Consider the following 19,099-nt stretch of genomic DNA (forward strand, 5'->3'; position numbering starts at 1 on the left):
ACTTTAAGCTGTACCATTCATATATATATATATATATCCACGTACCCATTTATTCATATACAAATAAAATTCTGATTGATCTACCACACTCAATTTGGAATGGTAAACTAAGCTTAATTAATTAATTAATTAAAAGTAAATTAATCTGACTAGCAGCCTCGTAGGCTTCGGTGCATTTGGCAGGACATACGGGAGGGCAAATTTTTTCAATCTGGAAATCATTATTTTAATTAAACCAATCGGTTTAAAAATTAATTAACAGCTTAATTAATTGATTAGGGAGAGTGTTTAAAGATAATCAGGGCCATGCGGGTGGTAGTCAGGTAGTTGTGGAAGAGGACAAGAAGGGAATTTAAAATACGTATGAGAAAGTTTTAAAGGCGTGTTTGGTGGAATTTAATTTGGCGGATGTGGAAAAAAAAAAAAAATTTGATGGGGGGAAGGGGGTTGCTTGAAAGAGAGTAAACATAAAGCCACTTGGAATTTCCAGTTTCGAACATTCACGTGGTCTGGGGTCGCCTTCTTTGTCTGCTTCTTCGCCTTGAGAAACGTGTATGTATCTCTACATGTATCCATCTCTATATATATATATATATATATATATATATATTTATATTCATATAAGTGCATCATTCTCCTTGAAAAAGAAGGCATTGAATTATATACAAACACAGGCATGTACAATATCCATGCATTGTAACTAAGAGGAGAAAAAAATTATTTAACAGAGTGTGTGTGTGTGTATATATAGATATATGAATATCAAAGTAGAATCAAATGAACCCAAGGTGCACGTGATTATAATGATTTCATCCGAACCTGATATGTTTTCCTTCTACATAACTATTATATATATATATATATATATTATAAATTGTAATGAATAATTTAAAAGAACTAATGATGTTTATGGAATTTACTAAATCTATATATATATATATTGATTTTTTTTTTTTTTTTTAGTTAGCAGAGATTGATGGAAATATATAACTTTGAGGAGGGAGATCAGAAGATGAATGGTACTGTATTGTCAACTTCAATGACTTTATGTATGTATATATATGTGTGTGTGTGTGTAAGATGTTAAAATTTGGAGGGTAGATTCAGCTGGTGTTGTGCATAATAGTTAGCAGGCTTTTAGGGTTACTCACATGCAAAAGATTCAGAAGAAAGAAAACGGTGATCTCTGCCATTAATGATAGTGGTCAAGAAGCCAAGAAGCAGAAAAAAGCAAACAGCTTTTGAGATACATAAGGGGACAATTTACGTGCCCCATCAAACTTGACTCACCACACAATAGTTTTCTCAAGTACCATTTAAAGCCTATACAGCAGAATATATACATATATATATATATATACACATATATAATTACATGCGGTGAAAAATTCTAGGCGATGCAGGATATAGACATGTAGCTTAACTTGTTTTATTCTGTGCTTTGCTTCTGCTCTTTTGACATACATGCATGTGATTTAGGATTTATTTTATGTCTATAATATACAATTATATATATAAGTGTATGTCTATGTAGTACGTACTATATTTTATATGTATATCTGTATGATATGTGATAATCTGCAAGCTCCGTCATCAATCGTCAAATTAGGCATGAAGACATGCAATAGGTTCATGTTTCTTTTGCATGTGAGTGCAATAACTAGTCTACTTAATTATATATGTCCTCCATTGATTAGTTTAAGAATTAATTTCAACAAAAAAGTAATTTACATTACTAATCTTATACTTTATTATTATATTTAATTTCGTTGAACCGATACTAAAATTAAATGACTGATATTTTTATCTCATAAGTCGAACAGTGTATCTATTATTTATCTTTGTGAAAAATTATAATACTATTAGTTACGATATTATCACAGGAAGAAAAACGACATATAATAATAGCTGAAAACTATTATTATAACGTATATTCTTATTGATATAGAATTTCATTTATATATTTTACGAGGTTTATATAAACGATTATATTAATTCTTAAAATAAAAATTTGAAACTTTACAAAAATAAATGTAAAAGTCTGAAACTTAAATAAAAATAAAGTTATAAATTAAATGCGGAAGCAAAATAATAGAGTTAGGGTTTACATTCCTTTCACAATAATTTAGAATACTCAATAAGACTACGAGAATATCTATTTTGAAAGAACAAACGAAAATTAAAGAAATAAATGAAAGACAAATAAATAAACAATCCTATGATGACATGCACTAACTCTTGAAAGAAGTTCGGATAGTGGACTATTCACAATTTTCTTATTAATTGAGATCTGAATCTTAATTCTCTTGATTTGAAATAGTTAATGAATGGGTGAGTTACACGAACCCAATAAAAATATCACACTAATCATAGATACAGAAAACTGAATATTGATAAAAATCAGAAAAATAACCAATGAAACTCTTAATTTAATGTAAATTCATTTACTATAAAAAAAATCATTTATTCCATTTTCTGTAACAAGACTTTTCCTATAAAAATTCATATTTATGCACCATTATCTATCACGTAGAGGATAACAAAAACAATCATTTTATATTTTTACCCACTTACCCGTACTCATGGGGGTCTATAGGGATGTTCTCTTACTCGTAAACTCAATATCCAAGTAAACAATTAGTCGGTCATCCCCATACCATGTTCGATAATGAATGTCAAACTATTCACTACCTCGATACCCCATCCGATATGAAAGTAAACTATATCTCTCAAACCTTACTGGTAAGGGACTTCTTAGCTCCGTCCGACTGAAGCAATGTTCACGGTAGGATTTTTTATGTACTGAGTCCGTCCACCCTTTTCTGAATACCCAGTAAGTCTTTTCCATACAGATTTTCATCAGTATAACAATCAATCATGCAATAACCATATCTTATTTTATACTCAGTTCATTTAAATAATAATATAGTTTAACACAGCCAAATAACCAATGACCAGAATACCGGCACACAATGCAAGGGAAATAAATAACAAAATAACCAAAAAGAATATAAAGACTATTAATTGAGTTACGAACAGTATAATAGTAAACAAATATAAGTAATATAGAAAAATAAATAGATAATCAAAACGACTATGAACTAACTAGTTCCCGCTCCACTAATAATCTGTAATTATTTTTAAAGTTCTATAATTTTTTATAAAAATATACAATTATAAATTATTAAATCTCAATTTACTGTAACAGATAAAATGGTGAGGAATCTTTATGCGAATCAGTGTTTGAAACACTGAACTTTCTACTCACCTACTGGCGGTTTCCGAATTTTTTGAATTATCCTTACCAAATCTAAAATACTTGTCAGGTACCTAAAAATATCTTAGGAATCCAAAATCGGTGTAAAAAAAATCATTTCCAGCCAATTTCAGGGTTCTAGCACGGCAGCACCGCTATGCTCCGGTGACGACACTGCCGCACGTGGGGTGGTTTACCTCGACCTGGCTATTTTCGGCCGGTTTTGGCCAGTTTCGACCGATTTTATATATATCCCTACGAAAAAACACATTTGGGGGCCTCAATTGAACGAAAAAAAAAAATCAAAAAACGAAAACCTACTAATTGTGGAGTTTTTCAGGTGCGATGGCTGCGCTGGCTCACCTTTACAGTTTGAAGTTTTTCTTCAATCAACCTAAAAAATATATAACGGTGAACATAACGGTGAAAAAAACGCATTAAACAAAAAACATAAAAGGGTTCATCGGAGGAGGTTGTGGGTTTTGCCTGGGCGGCACCGCTAAGCTTCACCCGCGATTTACGGCTCAACCACCATTTCTTTTGTTTCGATTTGGCTATAGGGGTGCTCGGAATCAAATTCTGAGTAGATTGGAGAATTTTTACCTTTTTTAATGTCGAAGGTAGTTCCGGTGCGGCGGCGGTCAGCTCCCTTCTTTAGCGACTGGTTCTTCTTCTCCGGCGGGAGGCTGGCGGCTAGGGTTTGGATTCAGTGTGATGCGAAATATTTATACCAATCTTGCGTTAATCTGGACTGTTCATCGCATTTGATCTCGACCGTTCGATCGCGTTTAAAGAAGAAATGAATATGTACCATTCATCGCGATTTGATTTCGACTATCTAATCGCGTTTAAAGGAAAAATAAATTCAGGTCGTCTACGCGTGCGGGATCTATCTTGAGTTGTTCGATCGTGGGACACGCAGATCACCCGCGTAGCATCGACGTCAGCATGCCTTATCATGCGGCGTGCTCTGGTTCGTCGATGTTACTGACTAAACGGTCGTACGTGACAAACTTTTTCTTATTTGCACTCTAACTCTCATTTCTTATTTTTCTTTCAAAAACATCTCCCGAACTCAAATTTTCACATCTTTTTCCTAAAATTATTTTCAATTACATCCCTAACCTATTTTTTTCCATAAATTTAATAAAAAATTAAAATAAATTAATTTAAAAATAATTTTTTATATATTTAAAATATTAAAATTTATATATAAATTTTAACTAATAATTAAAATGTATGAATTTTTACTTCAAAAGATATTTAATATATCCTTTTTTCCATCTCTATATATACAAATATATATATATATATACATATATATATAAACGCACAAGATAATTTGTTTCTTCTAGCTCCTATGTCTCTATTAAAGTTGTTTATTAACTAGCTTCTAACCTAGTATATCGTATGGCAGTGAGAAATCATTTTTCATGGCCAAATTTGTTTTAATTAGTTGACTATTATGAATAAAAAATATGTTAGATTCTAAGGTATATAATATATATATATATATATATTATGAAATTTTCTTCTAATGCAAACAAAACCAAACTATTAGGAGAAATGATAGATTGGCTTTGATATTATATTATATTATATATTCCAATATAAAACCATATATAAACATTACAGATATTCACACTTAATTAATGTAAAACTACATCTCTTGTTAATATGCATGATATTAGAAAAACCACATGATAAATTATGTAGGATGAACAAGAACTTATAATTTAGATAGGGATAGAATTAAAATTAAAGCAAAACCCAGATTAAAATAAGAATTTTCACGAGATCTTTAGGGTTAAACAACTAAAAATATATATATATATATATACACGATAAATAAACAAAGTATCAAAAAGTTCATATGATACGCTGGATAAAAGGGTCGTTTAATGCACTAAACATTGAATATATATACACATATATATATATAAATAATTAAGACGTTCATGATAAATACATACTTTCTTGTAAATGCTATGTGGGAATTTTCTAGGAATTAGAGAGGAAACAGTCGCCTACATATATATATATATATATATATATATATAGTGTGTGTGTATACATAAGTGCTATATAAATAATTATTATGGAATTATTACAAAATGCTAAAAAATTATTGCTGAAATGTCTTTTGATTCTCCTAATCTTCACCTATTAAACACTTTATTTAGGGGCATTGTAGTATTTAATAATATTTTACTGTTATTGGCGTATGTGTAATTTAATTTGTATTTGATATATATATATATATATATATATATATATATATATAAAGGGAGAAGGGGGAGGGTGGGAGAGAGGGATTGTCTGTCTTGATGTTCAAAGAAAACCTGACACTTATGATGTTAACTCCATCCATTTTCGGTTAAGACAGAGTTGTGGGTCAAAGCTTTCAGGGCATGGAGGGTTTTTTTTTTTATTATTATTATTTAATATTAAGTTTTGTCTGTAATTGATAATTTGGGTGAAAAAAAGACATTAATTCACCTTGATAGAAAAGGATTAAACTTAATTAAAAATGAAATAAAGCAGATTCCATTTCCATCTTAGCCTTGATAGGCTCTGCTGTTGCTACACAATAATAAAACACTTTTTATTATCAACAAATAAATTACCATCAGGTATTTCTTCCACCTTTTTATATTTAAATCATCTCCTTTTCAGATTCTCTTTCAGGAACACAACACAGAGAAAGAGAAAAGGAAACGAGTAGAAGAAAAATGGAGCTGACCCAGGTAGGGTTCTTGGAGGAACTACTGGCTCCAAGAAGAGAAAGCTGGACTACTTTTGTTAGTGGCTTAACCGAGTTCTTCCCCAATGGATCATGGAGTTTTGATTCTCTTGAAGATAATCCAACTCTGGCTTCTCCAAATAATCCTTCAATGGCGGGATTTGAGTCCAGCTTTGAATGCCCTTTTAGTGACCAAACTTACCCTTGTTTTGTTGATGGGTTTACAGTGCCAGAGATTGAATCTTCCCCCTTTCCAGCTCAGGAAGATTACCCATCAATGGCGGATCATGATGATGAGCTAGGTCTTCTCAGTCACCATCACCACCCCGATCACAGCTTGGAAGAAAGACAAAGTACCTGCAAAGTGGAGATGGAACAGAGCAGCAACAATGTGCAGGTTTTCAACATGGGTTTGTGTGGAGGTGAGAAGAAGATCAACAAGAGCAAAAAGCTTGAAGGGCAGCCTTCTAAGAATTTAATGGCGGAGAGGAGGAGGAGAAAAAGATTGAATGACAGGCTCTCCATGCTCAGATCAATTGTCCCTAAGATCAGCAAGGTACTTCAATCTTCGTTTTCTCAATGTCCCTCGGTTTCACTAAAATATTACAATAATATTTTCATGTCTTTCTTTGGAATCTGGAAACTGTAATTTGACGGGAGGAAGTCTGTGAATGTACTTAACCAGATGGACAGAACATCTATTCTTGGAGACACCATAGATTACATGAAAGAGCTAATGGAGAAAATCAACAAGCTGCAAGAAGAGAAATCTGAAATGGGTTTCAATCAAATCAACTTAATAACCAATCTTAAGGAGCTCAAACCAAGTGAATCAATGGTGAGAAACTCTCCCAAGGTAAAAATAACCTTTTATTGCTGGAACTGAACTGACCTAGAAAAATTCAATCTTTTTACTGAAATCTACCCTGCAATGGCAAGCACAGTTTGATATAGAGAGAAGAGAAATGGATACTCGGATTGATATCTGCTGTGCAACCAAGCCAGGACTCTTGCTCTCAACTGTGGGCACATTAGAAGCTCTAGGACTTGAAATTCAACAATGTGTCATTAGTTGCTTCAATGATTTTTCACTGCAAGCTTCCTGTTCAGAGGTAAATAACTATACATGGGCTTGTTCTTTAAATCTGCAATTAACTTCAGATTTACAGTTTATAACTTCATTTTTGGACCAAGTTGATGTATTAACTTCAAGTTGGTGATGATGTTAGGTTGCAGAGCAAAGGACATTGGTGAGTCCTGAAGATATAAAGCAAGCATTGTTCAGAAATGCAGGGTATGGAGGAAGATGTCTGTAGAATTCAGAAAAAGAAAAATTGCAAGAAAAAGAAAATAAAAGATTGCTTGCTTAGCAGAAACTAAGGAGATGATGATGTGTTGAGTTTTTTTCTTCAAGGAATATTTTGCAAGTGAGAGTTGTAATAATCTTGTCTCTTTTTTTTTTTTAATAAGTTATTATTCATTCATCACATCCTTCTCATAGGACACATTATGGAGTATCTGCCTTCCAATTTGAGGTATCTTTTAATAGGTACTTGGTACTACTGTTCTCTGAAGAAAAAGAAAACTTAAAAGATTCTAAAATATGTATAGTTAAATAATTTTTCTCTGTTCTTTAAAAAAATACTACTTTTCTCTGAATCTATATAGACATGGAAGAAGAGTACTTTTCAGAATAATGCAGAATTCACATTTTTAATAAAACTACACATTTTGTAAGCTCAAACAAAATAATTGGTCTTTATTTTATTGCCAATCAGACATAACAACATCAATAATTGAAATTTGGGTTTGTAAGGGATGGTGACCCCCTTGTCTCTGAATTAAGCAGAATATATGTGTATATTATGTATATATATATATACATATGTATATATATTCCTCCACTAAAACAAATATTGTAACATCAGCCAGAACCATCTAAAAAATAGGAGAATATAAGCTTACATATTTGATAATACAATACATTAGATATGGTTTTCCTTTCATAATCATACAAAATTTTCAGTCCCACAAGGAAAATCTTATTACTTTCCCAATGAAGCTTACTAATCCATTTTACCTACTATTATCACATTTTAATATTCCTTCATTTTCAAAAACTCAATTTGCAAATCACGTAATTAGCAGATAACAGAGCAAAGCTAAGTGCAAAAAGCCCCAATAACAGTTCAAGTACTGCGGTCCTCTAAGGAATCATTTCCATCCTTCCATATTATGAAAACTTGTTAGTAGGTGTAAGTTGGAGAAAGGTAAAGGTTTCTTAACTATAACTTCAAATTGAAGGCTCAAATTCCTCTCTCCCAAAGAAAAAAGAAAAGTTAGGGAACTTGCCTTCTTCCAGTAGCCAAGAACTTTCACCTCTGGATGGAGGTCATAAGTTTGACAGATTGCGCAAACATAGTCCTGCTAAAATTAAGCTGTGATAAAAGAGAAAAGTTAATCATGTTCTCCTCCGATTTGGAACGGGCATTGAATTGGAGAGAGGTTTGAAATTATTCAATACAGGAAATTTTTGTTTGTTCTTACAGTAGGGATCATATGCCAACAGAACAATTATCAACAGGTTCTGCTTTGACATTGACATCCACATTAGTGTCCCCCAGATAAAAGTCTCTCCCGTCCATTCTTCCTTCCCCACCACAGAGGCCCCCCTCAAAATAGTATTTAATTTAGCCAGCACTGGCAAATAGTATCAGTCCAATAATCCAATCCAGGATGGTATCATAAGCTAGCTAACAACAAAAGAATTTGAAGCAGGATTCCCATCAAATCAGCATGGAAAACAGTGAAGCAGGATTTCCAATAGTGAATTTGCAAAAAACTACAGGATCAAGGGTCCCTATAGCTACAAATTTGTGTGTTATCTTGTTAGTAACAGGGTTTTTCCTACAACAACATTTGGTTAAAGGTCTAGTTCATCTCTGTCACCATCAGTATCGTCGTTCTCATAATCAGAATCCAAAGACTTGCTCACAGCATTAGTCTGTAAGCCTTGCAGCTGACTAATAACATCTCTCACATCAGAAACCGCATTCTTGGCAGCTTCAACCACATTGATTTCTTGAACATTAATAGGTCTTCTATTCTCTTTGCCAGACATGAATTTTCCTGCTATTGCAGGTTCTGCTTTTCTCTTGGCTTCCCTGCAATGTAACTGATCAATATACTTCTCATGCAAGGCCTTGTTTTTCACCGGTTTCAGAACTGGAGGGCTTACAAGTGCTGCTGTAGATAAACTGCAATATCTTGAAAACGGTCTCTTGCGGCCAGAAATTCCGTCATTACAATTTTGAAGAAATCCCTGTTTTTCCTGTAAGCCCTTTGGAGTCGAAAAAGAACTATTTGGCGAAGCTTGACTAGGTAATTCTGCGTTGGGTTCAAGAACAGAAAATAGATCCGCTTCACAAGTGTGGCTTACACTAAAATGCTTTTCTAGTAACTGTCTAACAGTTTTCTGCGGGAGCTGGCTCTTCCGTTTCTTGCAGCTATACCTTTTAGAATTTAGTTCAGGGGATTTGAGCAGTTTGCTTGCAGAGAGTGAAAAATGTTCAACAGGTGAAGAATTTAACTTCTTGTTCCTTGTACGAGGCTGAGGTGCAGATGGTGTTACAAGCTCTGAATGGACCTTATCAAAGCATTCTTGTGCAGACTTCCCAGGCACCTGCAATTAATTTCGTGCCATAAAATAAGCCCAAAGGTGTAGCTTGAAGCATTAGATAGAAATGTCAAACAATATACTGGCAACTAATATGCCTACTATAAACCATTTTTCTTTGGGTATGAAATTAAATTTGGTGGATGTTTATATTTATTAAATTTTATTATTATCTACCTTCAAACATAAAAAATGCTAACGATACAAATATAAATGTATATATATTGAGAATATCATTCACCATATTCCTGCATTCCAAATCGGAAATTGGCAAAATACATCATTTTCCCAAGAAGCGTGTTGTTTTTTTTCTCAAGGCAATACAAATTTGTCCAAGAAATTCATTTATAGGAAACAGCTTTAAAGATGAACAAAATTAAGGGCAAGAGATCTTCATGGTTCAACAAATTGTTCATTTCTAAGCTTTTAGCTCCTTGAACCTCCTATCCTTTTTACCTTTATACAAATGAAGTTGACAACCTATTAAACTACGATGCACCACCATGCAAAAGCAGAAACTAGTATAATTAGGGGATTCAATCTCGGTCTCTTTTGATTAATGAAAAACAAAACCCTGATAACTAGGTAAAAATTCTCAATATTTTCTTAATACATATGAGTTATATTAGGAAACTTAGTCCAAGCATAAGTAACGAAACAAATAATTAAAACTTCTCATGTTAATGGTAATTGAATAATAGCAAAATTACCAGTTTTGAAACCTTCTTCCAGAAAAGGGGAGTAGGCTTTGCAGTGAAGTATGCTCTCTGCAACGCCAATTCCTGCTCCTTTGTCCACCTTTGATCCACCCTGATACCTTCTTCACCATGCTTTATCTTCCTTGAAAACCCAACGTCTTCATTTCTTTTACATCCTTTTGTCCCTTTCCTCTCTTCATGGTCGGATTTCCCCACTCCAGGACTTCCATTGCTCCTAGTTCTATTACAATTAGCAACCATATCGGCATATGACTCCATGTCCAGTTTACCCTTCTTTCCATTTACAAGAAACTTCTTGTTCATATGTCCATTCATCAAACCAATGACAATCTCCCTTTTGCTACTGTGCTTCTCGATCTCTCTCTCACTCGACTTCATGCCCAATTGTGCCTTTGCTCCATCAGATAACACACACTTATTCATAGATTCATTCAGAGAACCAATAGAATTCCTCCTTGTCCGCCGTTTTAGCTCAGGTGAAGGTGCATCCACTTTTCTTTTTTCTTCAGCGGCATTTGGGGATTCCTTCGCAGGACTAATAAAACTCCTCCTGATCCTCTTCTTGTAGCCGCTAGTGTAAGTATCCACTAGCACAATTTCCACTCTTTCTCCATCAACTAAGACCTCCTTAGTCTTACTATCTTTCTTCAAACCTTCAACACCCACTCGAGTCATTCTCTTGTCATTCTCCAAGGTTCTCTCCTTTGAAGCCTGAAAGACCTTCTTATCCTCACATTCACCAGTGACACGTTTGCTCGATTTTCTTCCATCAGACAAAACCTTAAACTCCGTCAATTCATTCTCTTCCCTTCCAATTGAAAACCTAGGTGATCGCCTGAGAGTAAAAGCGGCATCAGGCAGACGGTTGATTCTCGGAGATCTCCGCGACCCGGTAGTCGAACTCACGCCATCTCTCGACCCAGAAGTTGATCTAATCAATTTCTTCGAAACATTCTGTGTACAACTCTTCGAAGTCCTATCCCAAGAATCGTGCTTCGCTGAGTTGAGAGGAGCATCCGGGTGACGCTTGCTGCACTTGGAGTCGCGAGCACTCTGGCCTGGCGGTTCTGACGAGTTCTTGCAAAGGAGAAACCTCGGGGATCTGCGGAGATTAGTGGGTGTCCGTGCGTCCGTGGCGGAACTTCTCTGGGACATTTTCGCAAACGATTGGCTGGTGCAGTTACGCATTTGGTTTGAGAGGGAAACTTGGCGGTGACTTTTTGAGAGTTCAAATTTTGATTGTCGGCTGACATGGTTGACCTTGACCAACCAACCAACTCTGTTTGGCAATACATTGGGCCGTGACCCAATTAGTTTTGGACCATGTTACAATAGTTTAAACTCGGTGAGTCAACTCATTGAGTTCAGAACTCGTTGACCTTGACTTCTAACTGTGAAACGGTAACTTATTTTATATTTTATCTTTAATTACCTAACTTGTTATGTTATTAATAACATATATTATTATTTATCCACAAACCATAGTGTATAAAAAGTTCTTATAAAAAATAACAAACAAAATATAGGCAACGCCTTTGCCATGTTTATCTGTTCTTATGATTATGCAACGTACAATAAATAAATCATTTTTTTATACTTTCTATCTTCGAAATATATATGTGTGTATATTCGAAATCATATAAATTAGATAAACTAGAAGGGATAGTCGGAAGAATCAAAAAATTAGAAAATTTTAGATATTACTTTGATTGTTTCTTAGAAAATATTCTATTTACATTTTGATTCTTCTGCAAATATTCAACTTTTATACACTTTAATAAACAAATAAAAGTTTCAATAGTTAAAAAATAAAAAATAAAAGTAAAGTAAAAGTTTCATCATTAAAATAAAAACTGATGTAATAATATGAACAGATGAATGCCCATTGTAGAACTAAATGAACTCACTTTCCAATCATATTCAGGAATGAATTTGACAACGCTACCAAAATATTTCCTGGTGTTAGCTGGAGTATTCGGTCATAAAGCATTGATGCCTTAAACTTCCTAAATCAGATGACACCTTCAGCCACAACCAAGAACAGCAAGCTGAAACAGAACCCTTTAACACAAAGGAAACTCAAGGACTCGACATGATATTCATCAAAAGCAGTCATCAATAACCTGCAAATTGAGATTAATGTCCTTAAATCGCAGATCAGAAGTGACAAGCTGGTTTTGGGAAAATATAAACATAAGACAAGAGGGAGATAGAACCATAGCCATCAGAAATTCAACTTCGGGAAAGTACATACATGATCAAAATCTTTGCTGAAAAGTTTTTCTTTTTTTTTTTTTTTCTACTAAACCTATCAGACAATCTCCTTTATTTCTTCTTCTTTTTGAGAACACGCTTCGGTTGTATGTTCATTTTTCTTTTTCTTTTTGAGAGCACTTTCTTTTGTATGTTCAAATATCTATATCTGATACCACACTTCTTCTGGCAAACCTTGAACAACAGTTAAATGGAATTTAATCACTGGCAGAAGCAGAAGGTTGTTGTTTACGTGCAGTAAAACCAGCAAACCAAGCTACCCTCATGAGTTGCATTCCAAGAATTAGCACCCACCAAGACACTAGTCCCCTAATTGTGTGAAGTATCCAAACTGGAGCAATTAGCTCAGCCCCTAGTTTCAAACCCCTCATCAACTGCAAAACTCGGTAAGCTTCATACACAACTGGGGTGACCAACCATACTGGTGACTGCCAGTGCCATGTCAATATTTCCGTGAGAATCTGCACAGACAAAAGAATGAGGTAGGGGGCCAAGAGAACTGCGGACGAGATCAGAGGAAGCTGGGGCTCAAGGAGGCCCTTGTGAGACGCAAAAAGAATAATTAAGGGGATGATAAATCCAGCCACAGTTGCAAATATATTCCAAAACTTATAACTGAAAGGAGGCTTGCTGATGCAGGTTTCTGCTGAGTTTTTGGGCCGTGCACATGAATCGGCCATGAGCAGGAAAAGAGTTGCACCAAGATTGAAGATGCAGTCAAGGCCAATCAGGGAAAGAAGACTGACTATATTGGGGCCAAGGAATATGGAAGATATTGGTAGCCATAGAGTAGGTACCATGCCCGTAACCAAGAGAATAGAAGGACCCAGTAGCCACATTGGCCATTTAAGAAACTGAGGCTGTACTAGTGGCTCATTACTAGTATGTGTAAGCTCTTCAGTCTTACTTGCTTTTTCCACTGTATCTTTAGAAGTCAAAGATTCAAAAATGTTGGTAGTATTTTCTAAGAATTTATCGCCACCATCCTCTGCAGAAGCATATATGACTGGTGAAGGTTCCCACTGGGGCAACGTTGTGCAGCAAACAGGGGAATGTCTCATGTGAACATGAGAGAGGGCAAGCACGTGAGTTGCCTTGGAGGTTTTAAACACCTTAAAGTTTTTCAGGATGACTTGAGGAACTACAATTGCTGACATTTTGCAAGGTAACTTATTTATAGTTTTCATTGCCTGGTTCATGGCTGAATCTTTAGTGGCGCAGTGACAATGCCGCACGGCTCATTTCCTCAATGGGAATGAAATGAAAGAATCGCCCCTCGAGCTTTGACTTTGCCTGTAGTGAAACACTTAGGATTCAAGGTATATCGGGGATGAAATGGAAGAATATTTGTTCAAGATTTGGTATTGTAACCAAGCAATTCAGTCCCACTAGATTCATTGGATCCAGAAAATCAAATCAGAATAAATCATGAAAAAAAAAACAGCACCCAAATCATAAAAACAATGTGTCTCTGTGCGTGTAGGCTATCTGTCATTTACTCAAACTGAAATCAGCATTTACATATAAATTGCCCCATGCATGTTCCCAGAAAATTGAATCAGTCAATCATTAATCCTCCATAAAGCCCTCTAACACCATAAACACATGCATTCTACATTAAAAAATAACACCATCTTATAACCAACAGGATTATCAAAGGCAAGAAAACTCAAACAGTGAAAGAGTAAGTCAATGACCTGGTGAAAATAAAATGAATTTCCCTGGATGAGCCATTATATGTTTTCAAAGAGTTCATAATTTCAACTTCAAGATATACAAATAACAAAAGATAATATTCCAATTTCAAACCAAATATATGAATAATTTTTTTAGTCAGCTCATCCAGCACAGATACATATCACACAACCACAAATTATAAAAATAAAAAAAAATAAAAAAAAAAACAGAAGAAAACAACAACAAACAGAGAGACTCCAGCAACTCAAACAAAATATCATCAATCCATAACCAGTGCAAAGCACAATCAAACAATAAATTAACCGTTAGATGCAAAGAGAGTTAAAATTAAACTACGGTTTCATGGATTGAGTATTTTCTATTTATTGCTTTTACCTAGTTATCTCAATAGCAATTAACAACATAAGATGATGAACCAGTATCAACTATATAAGTAAACCGATAACAGAAATAGATGCATGGCAGTTCCAGACGGTCCTTGGCAGGCGAAGCATATTCAAGACAAACTAAAATGAAGAAATACAGAACCAAAAAAAAAAAAAGGAAATCGAAGATGAGAAATGGTTTTACCACGGTAGACGGAATCGAAATTCTCAAACTGAGTAATAGCGGTGAAATTTCACGGTTTGCAAAGAAGAAAAGCCCCCCACTCAATCTCATCACGACGGGGGTATTTTCCCTATGGGGAGAAGAGAAAGAGAAGGAAGCAGGAGGGGCGGCTTCTGATTGGCTTATGTGCAGAGAGTCAGAGATGGAGGAGTGAGAAATCTGGAAAAGCAGATAATGGAAATTATAGTTTGGGGAATCAATGACGCAGAAGATGAGAAGGGGAGAAGTTTGAGGTCGGGAGCAGAGAGGCGAGGAAGGATGACCATTGGTGAGTCCGCTCTGTGGACAAGTGGGCTTGGGCCATGTTTCGGCCTGAGCAGAAAGAAATGGGTTTAAATGTAAATGTAAATGTAAATGTAAATGTAAATGTAAATTCAAATGCATAATTCACATCTAATTTTGTATTTTCTTTGCATAAAAGCTATGAACCTTTAAAATAAAATAATTATAATAATATAATTCAACAAAAAAAAAATTATCTATAAATATATAAAAAGACTAAAATTTAATACAGTGAAAGTGATATTTTCAAATTAATACTCGTATTAACTACATAAATAACCTCTCGTAATATCGATTTTAAATTACTCTCTCTTTCTCGAACTATCCTTCGATAACAACGACCTAAGTGGTTAATCTTTAAAGGATAAAATTTAATGCAGTGAAAGTGATATTTTCAAATTAATGTTTGTATTAATTATTAAAATTAAATTAAATCATATATGAAAAACTATAAATAAATATCGTATTAAATTATATAAAATAAGCACGTAAGTGTATCTGAATTCATAATGAAAAAAAAAATTTGTTTGTTTTACAATAGATCTTCTAAATTAATACGTAACCTTTTGAGTTATTACACTCTCTTTATTTCTGATGATGAGATACGAAAATATATAAAAAAAAAAAATTACGTATAATTTGAAGACCATAACTATCTATTTATAGATAAACCATATATATAAATTTTATATATTCATAATTTGACAAATCACAAAATTAAAAATTACAGATTTTGTATCTACACATAAAATAAAGTTCATACTTTAATTTAATGCATTAAGACCCAATATACCATTAATCGCATTGGATCACTTTTAACTATGTCAAATTAATTTGATAGTTTTTTATACACAGTAATTTATACATATAATCTCACCTGATAAATTTAAAACTTAATATTAACTACGTAAATAAACCTCTCATAATATCGATTCTAAACTATCTCGAGTATTAAATTTTACTTGAATTCTCGAATCAATAGGCCTTTCTTTTTCAATAGGAAAAGATTGATCATAAATAATTGAACTTAAATTTGGTAATGCACGAACATGAACAATTTCTATCAACTCAATGGATGATACGCACGTGCTCGCTTCAAAAACCTTGCTTTGCTCCCCATACTTCATTCTCATCACGTTTCAACTCACCATTATCTCTACGCATGCATGTGGCGGCATACGTAGCACGTACGGATTTCACATATATACTTGCATTATTTTTTATATATATATATATATCTATAAAATGTGTGGGTTTGAATAATTATATTATTATTCATACGTATATAATTATTAAAATCTATGAAATTTTTACTTTAAAAAATCACTTAATTCAAAGAAATTATTTATAAAAAATTTTATAGATCTTAATTATATTATAGGTTTTAAGTAAGTATATTTAAACCTCGTAATTTTTTATTATTATTTTTTATAATAGAATAATACAACAATCATTTATCATTGGTAAAACGTGTAGCATAATAATTTGAGATAATTCAAAAAATATCTCATGTGAATTTAGTGAGCTTCTCTAGCTAAATTACCACGCATATTTTTATAATTAAAATATGACAATCAAGCTACAATATAATTATTACTAAAATAAAAAAATTACTTAATTGTTTTTTAAAAGTAAAATTTTATATAAAATAATGTAAATTATAAAATATTTTTAACAAAAATGATAATAAATTACCCCAAAAAATATGGTTAAATACTCATATAATTATATTAAAACGTGACATTTATTTAAAAAATAAATAAGATTGCGATTAGATACTAGATTTTTTTATTTTTTATTTATTTTTTTATTTCTCGTGTTTTTTTAAATAATTAATTCTGTAATGCTATTTATTACTTTTAAGTTATTGTGTAAGAAATGTAAACTTTAACATTTTATTTCGTTTTTGTAATTACTATTATTTTTTATTTATTTTAAATTTCCAATCACGACAAGACAAGAAATTAAAAAGAAAAAAAAAAGATTAAAAAATTATATGTATAAATTGAGGTATGTGATTAGATTGTAATTAGACGGTATGGCATATATTCTTAAAAGACAAATTAGATGATCGTCCTCCACTAGTACATACATACCCAACTTCATCACGAATTTTGTCTTCTTCCTCTCACCAAATACATATTTATATTAGCATAATAAAGAATTTAGAATGTAGTTATCTGCCTAATTTTATGATTTGCCATTTACCCACTTCACTTTAAACCAAATGCTTTAGGAAAAAAAAAAAAAAAAACCCAAATACCTTTTTCCTATAAAAAGGAACAAAATAAATGTAACCCGTGATTTATTAAATCTTTCATATATTTATCCATAATTATCTATACAATAGGTTGTCAATTCAAGTTAGATTTTGTTTTCGTATATATATTAAATTAAAAAATTATTTCTATTGTGTTATAATTAGTATATATATATATATTATGTTTTAATTAAATACGTGAGTTTATATATAAAAATTAGTATGTATAAAAAATTATTAAATTAATTGGATATATTTAAAAGTGATCCGATATAGTTAAGTATATTTTAAATTTTAGTACATCAAATAAAACATGGACTTTTACATATAAAGATTTTGTAATGTATAAGTTTAAATTTAATGTAAATTAAATTAATTTAAATATATATTTTTTATTTTAATTTTGAGTAAAAATGAAGTAAATTTGATGGATGATGAAATTAAAAATAATTTTGAGAAAAATTAGTGAAAATTTGGGTTATGAGAGTATTTTTGAAAGAAAAATCAGAAATCGATTGTCGAAATATAATTTAAAAAAGTGTTGCCACGTAGGATGCCTGGTTAGCAGTCCCGATGAACCAGGACGCGTCGCGTGGCAACGGGCGCTGATGCGGTGCCACGCAGGAGGCCACGCGGACGATCCGCGTGTCCACGATCGAACGGTTCAGATCCGTTCCCGCAGGCACGAACAGCCCGGATGCATTCCTGCCCCAAATGCGATTTAACAGTCAGATTTAAACGTAATCATACGGTTCATATTAGATCACAATGAACAATCCAAATTAGATCACGATAAATAATCCAACTTCACTCCCTATTTAATTGTAATAGGACGGTCCAGATCAAACGCGATAAATGACCCTGATTAAAATGGAACAAATATAAATAACCTTCTTCACATCAAACTCTAACCCTAGCCACTAGTCGCCCTCGCCGGAGAAGAAGACCCAGCCGCCGGGAAGGAGAGCCACCACCTGCCGTCACACCGGAGCTACTTCTGACTGCCAAAAGAGGTAAAAAAAAATTTTTTTGCTTATAATTTAATTTTAAACACCTCCATGGCCAAATTGGAGCAAAAGAGTCAGCCGATTAGCCGTAAATCGCGAGTAAAATCCAGTGGCGCTATTGTGAAAAATTTTACAAAATGCCTCCGATGAGGCCCTTCCATATTTCTGTTCGGTGAAATTTTCCACCATTATGATCATCATTTTATTCTCTACAGGTTGACTTGAGTAAAACGCCTAACTGCAACGTGAACCGGAGGAGCTGTCGCACCGAAAAGCCCCGCCACTGGTGAATTTTGGTTTTTTTATTTTTTATTTTTGCCAACTGAGGTCCCTTAACATGTTTTCTCGCAAAGATTAATGCAAAATCGGTCGAATTTGGCCGAAAACAGCCAACCCCAGGCAGACCGTCACCGTGCCGGAATTGGCCAAAATGGGTCATGAGACTAATTTTGGATTTGCTTGGAACATTTGTAGGTACTTGTAACGCCCCATTTTTGTTTTCATATTGGACGTACTTAACAAGCAACCAATTCCATAACAAAACGGTCATACACAAGGAACCACTAACATAATCC

The 19,099-nt window shown here is 33.3% G+C and overlaps 3 protein-coding genes across 5 annotated transcripts; 1 reads left to right on the forward strand and 2 right to left on the reverse strand.

Moving 5' to 3' along the window:
- The first annotated feature begins 5,586 nt into the window (after positions 1 to 5,586).
- Positions 5,587 to 7,486, forward strand: BHLH093 (beta HLH protein 93). 2 transcript variants are annotated; one of them, XM_022034726.2, is made up of 4 exons: positions 5,587 to 6,555; positions 6,685 to 6,837; positions 6,944 to 7,111; positions 7,229 to 7,486. In XM_022034726.2, the coding sequence occupies exons 1-4, from the start codon at positions 5,989 to 5,991 to the stop codon at positions 7,313 to 7,315; spliced, it is 975 nt and encodes a 324-aa protein (XP_021890418.2). In that variant the 5' UTR covers positions 5,587 to 5,988; the 3' UTR covers positions 7,316 to 7,486. The 2 variants fall into 2 exon arrangements, with proteins under 2 accessions (XP_021890418.2, XP_021890417.2); XM_022034725.2 differs by having other exon boundaries at positions 5,590 to 6,555; positions 6,685 to 6,855.
- Positions 7,487 to 7,960: 474 nt separating this feature from the next.
- On the reverse strand, positions 7,961 to 11,881 carry LOC110809024 (Homeodomain-like superfamily protein). Of its 2 annotated transcripts, XR_002538738.2 has the most exons (3): positions 10,386 to 11,881; positions 8,547 to 9,681; positions 7,961 to 8,437 (listed from the first exon to the last, which is right to left on the reverse strand). XR_002538738.2 is itself a non-coding variant. In XM_022034727.2 (2 exons), the coding sequence occupies exons 1-2, from the start codon at positions 11,580 to 11,582 to the stop codon at positions 8,923 to 8,925; spliced, it is 1,956 nt and encodes a 651-aa protein (XP_021890419.2). In that variant the 5' UTR covers positions 11,583 to 11,881; the 3' UTR covers positions 7,961 to 8,922. The 2 variants fall into 2 exon arrangements, 1 of the variants encoding a protein (XP_021890419.2); XM_022034727.2 differs by having other exon boundaries at positions 7,961 to 9,681.
- A 329-nt stretch (positions 11,882 to 12,210) lies between these two features.
- Positions 12,211 to 15,246, reverse strand: LOC110809081 (cytochrome P450 family protein). The gene is made up of 2 exons (XM_022034791.2): positions 14,937 to 15,246; positions 12,211 to 13,961 (listed from the first exon to the last, which is right to left on the reverse strand). The coding sequence occupies exon 2, from the start codon at positions 13,865 to 13,867 to the stop codon at positions 12,866 to 12,868; it is 1,002 nt and encodes a 333-aa protein (XP_021890483.1). The 5' UTR covers positions 13,868 to 13,961; positions 14,937 to 15,246; the 3' UTR covers positions 12,211 to 12,865.
- Positions 15,247 to 19,099: the final 3,853 nt, after the last annotated feature.

The sequence above is a fragment of the Carica papaya genome, chromosome 4 (assembly GCF_054855325.1).
Source record: "Carica papaya isolate Zhongbai chromosome 4, ASM5485532v1, whole genome shotgun sequence".
Lineage (NCBI taxonomy): Eukaryota > Viridiplantae > Streptophyta > Magnoliopsida > Brassicales > Caricaceae > Carica > Carica papaya.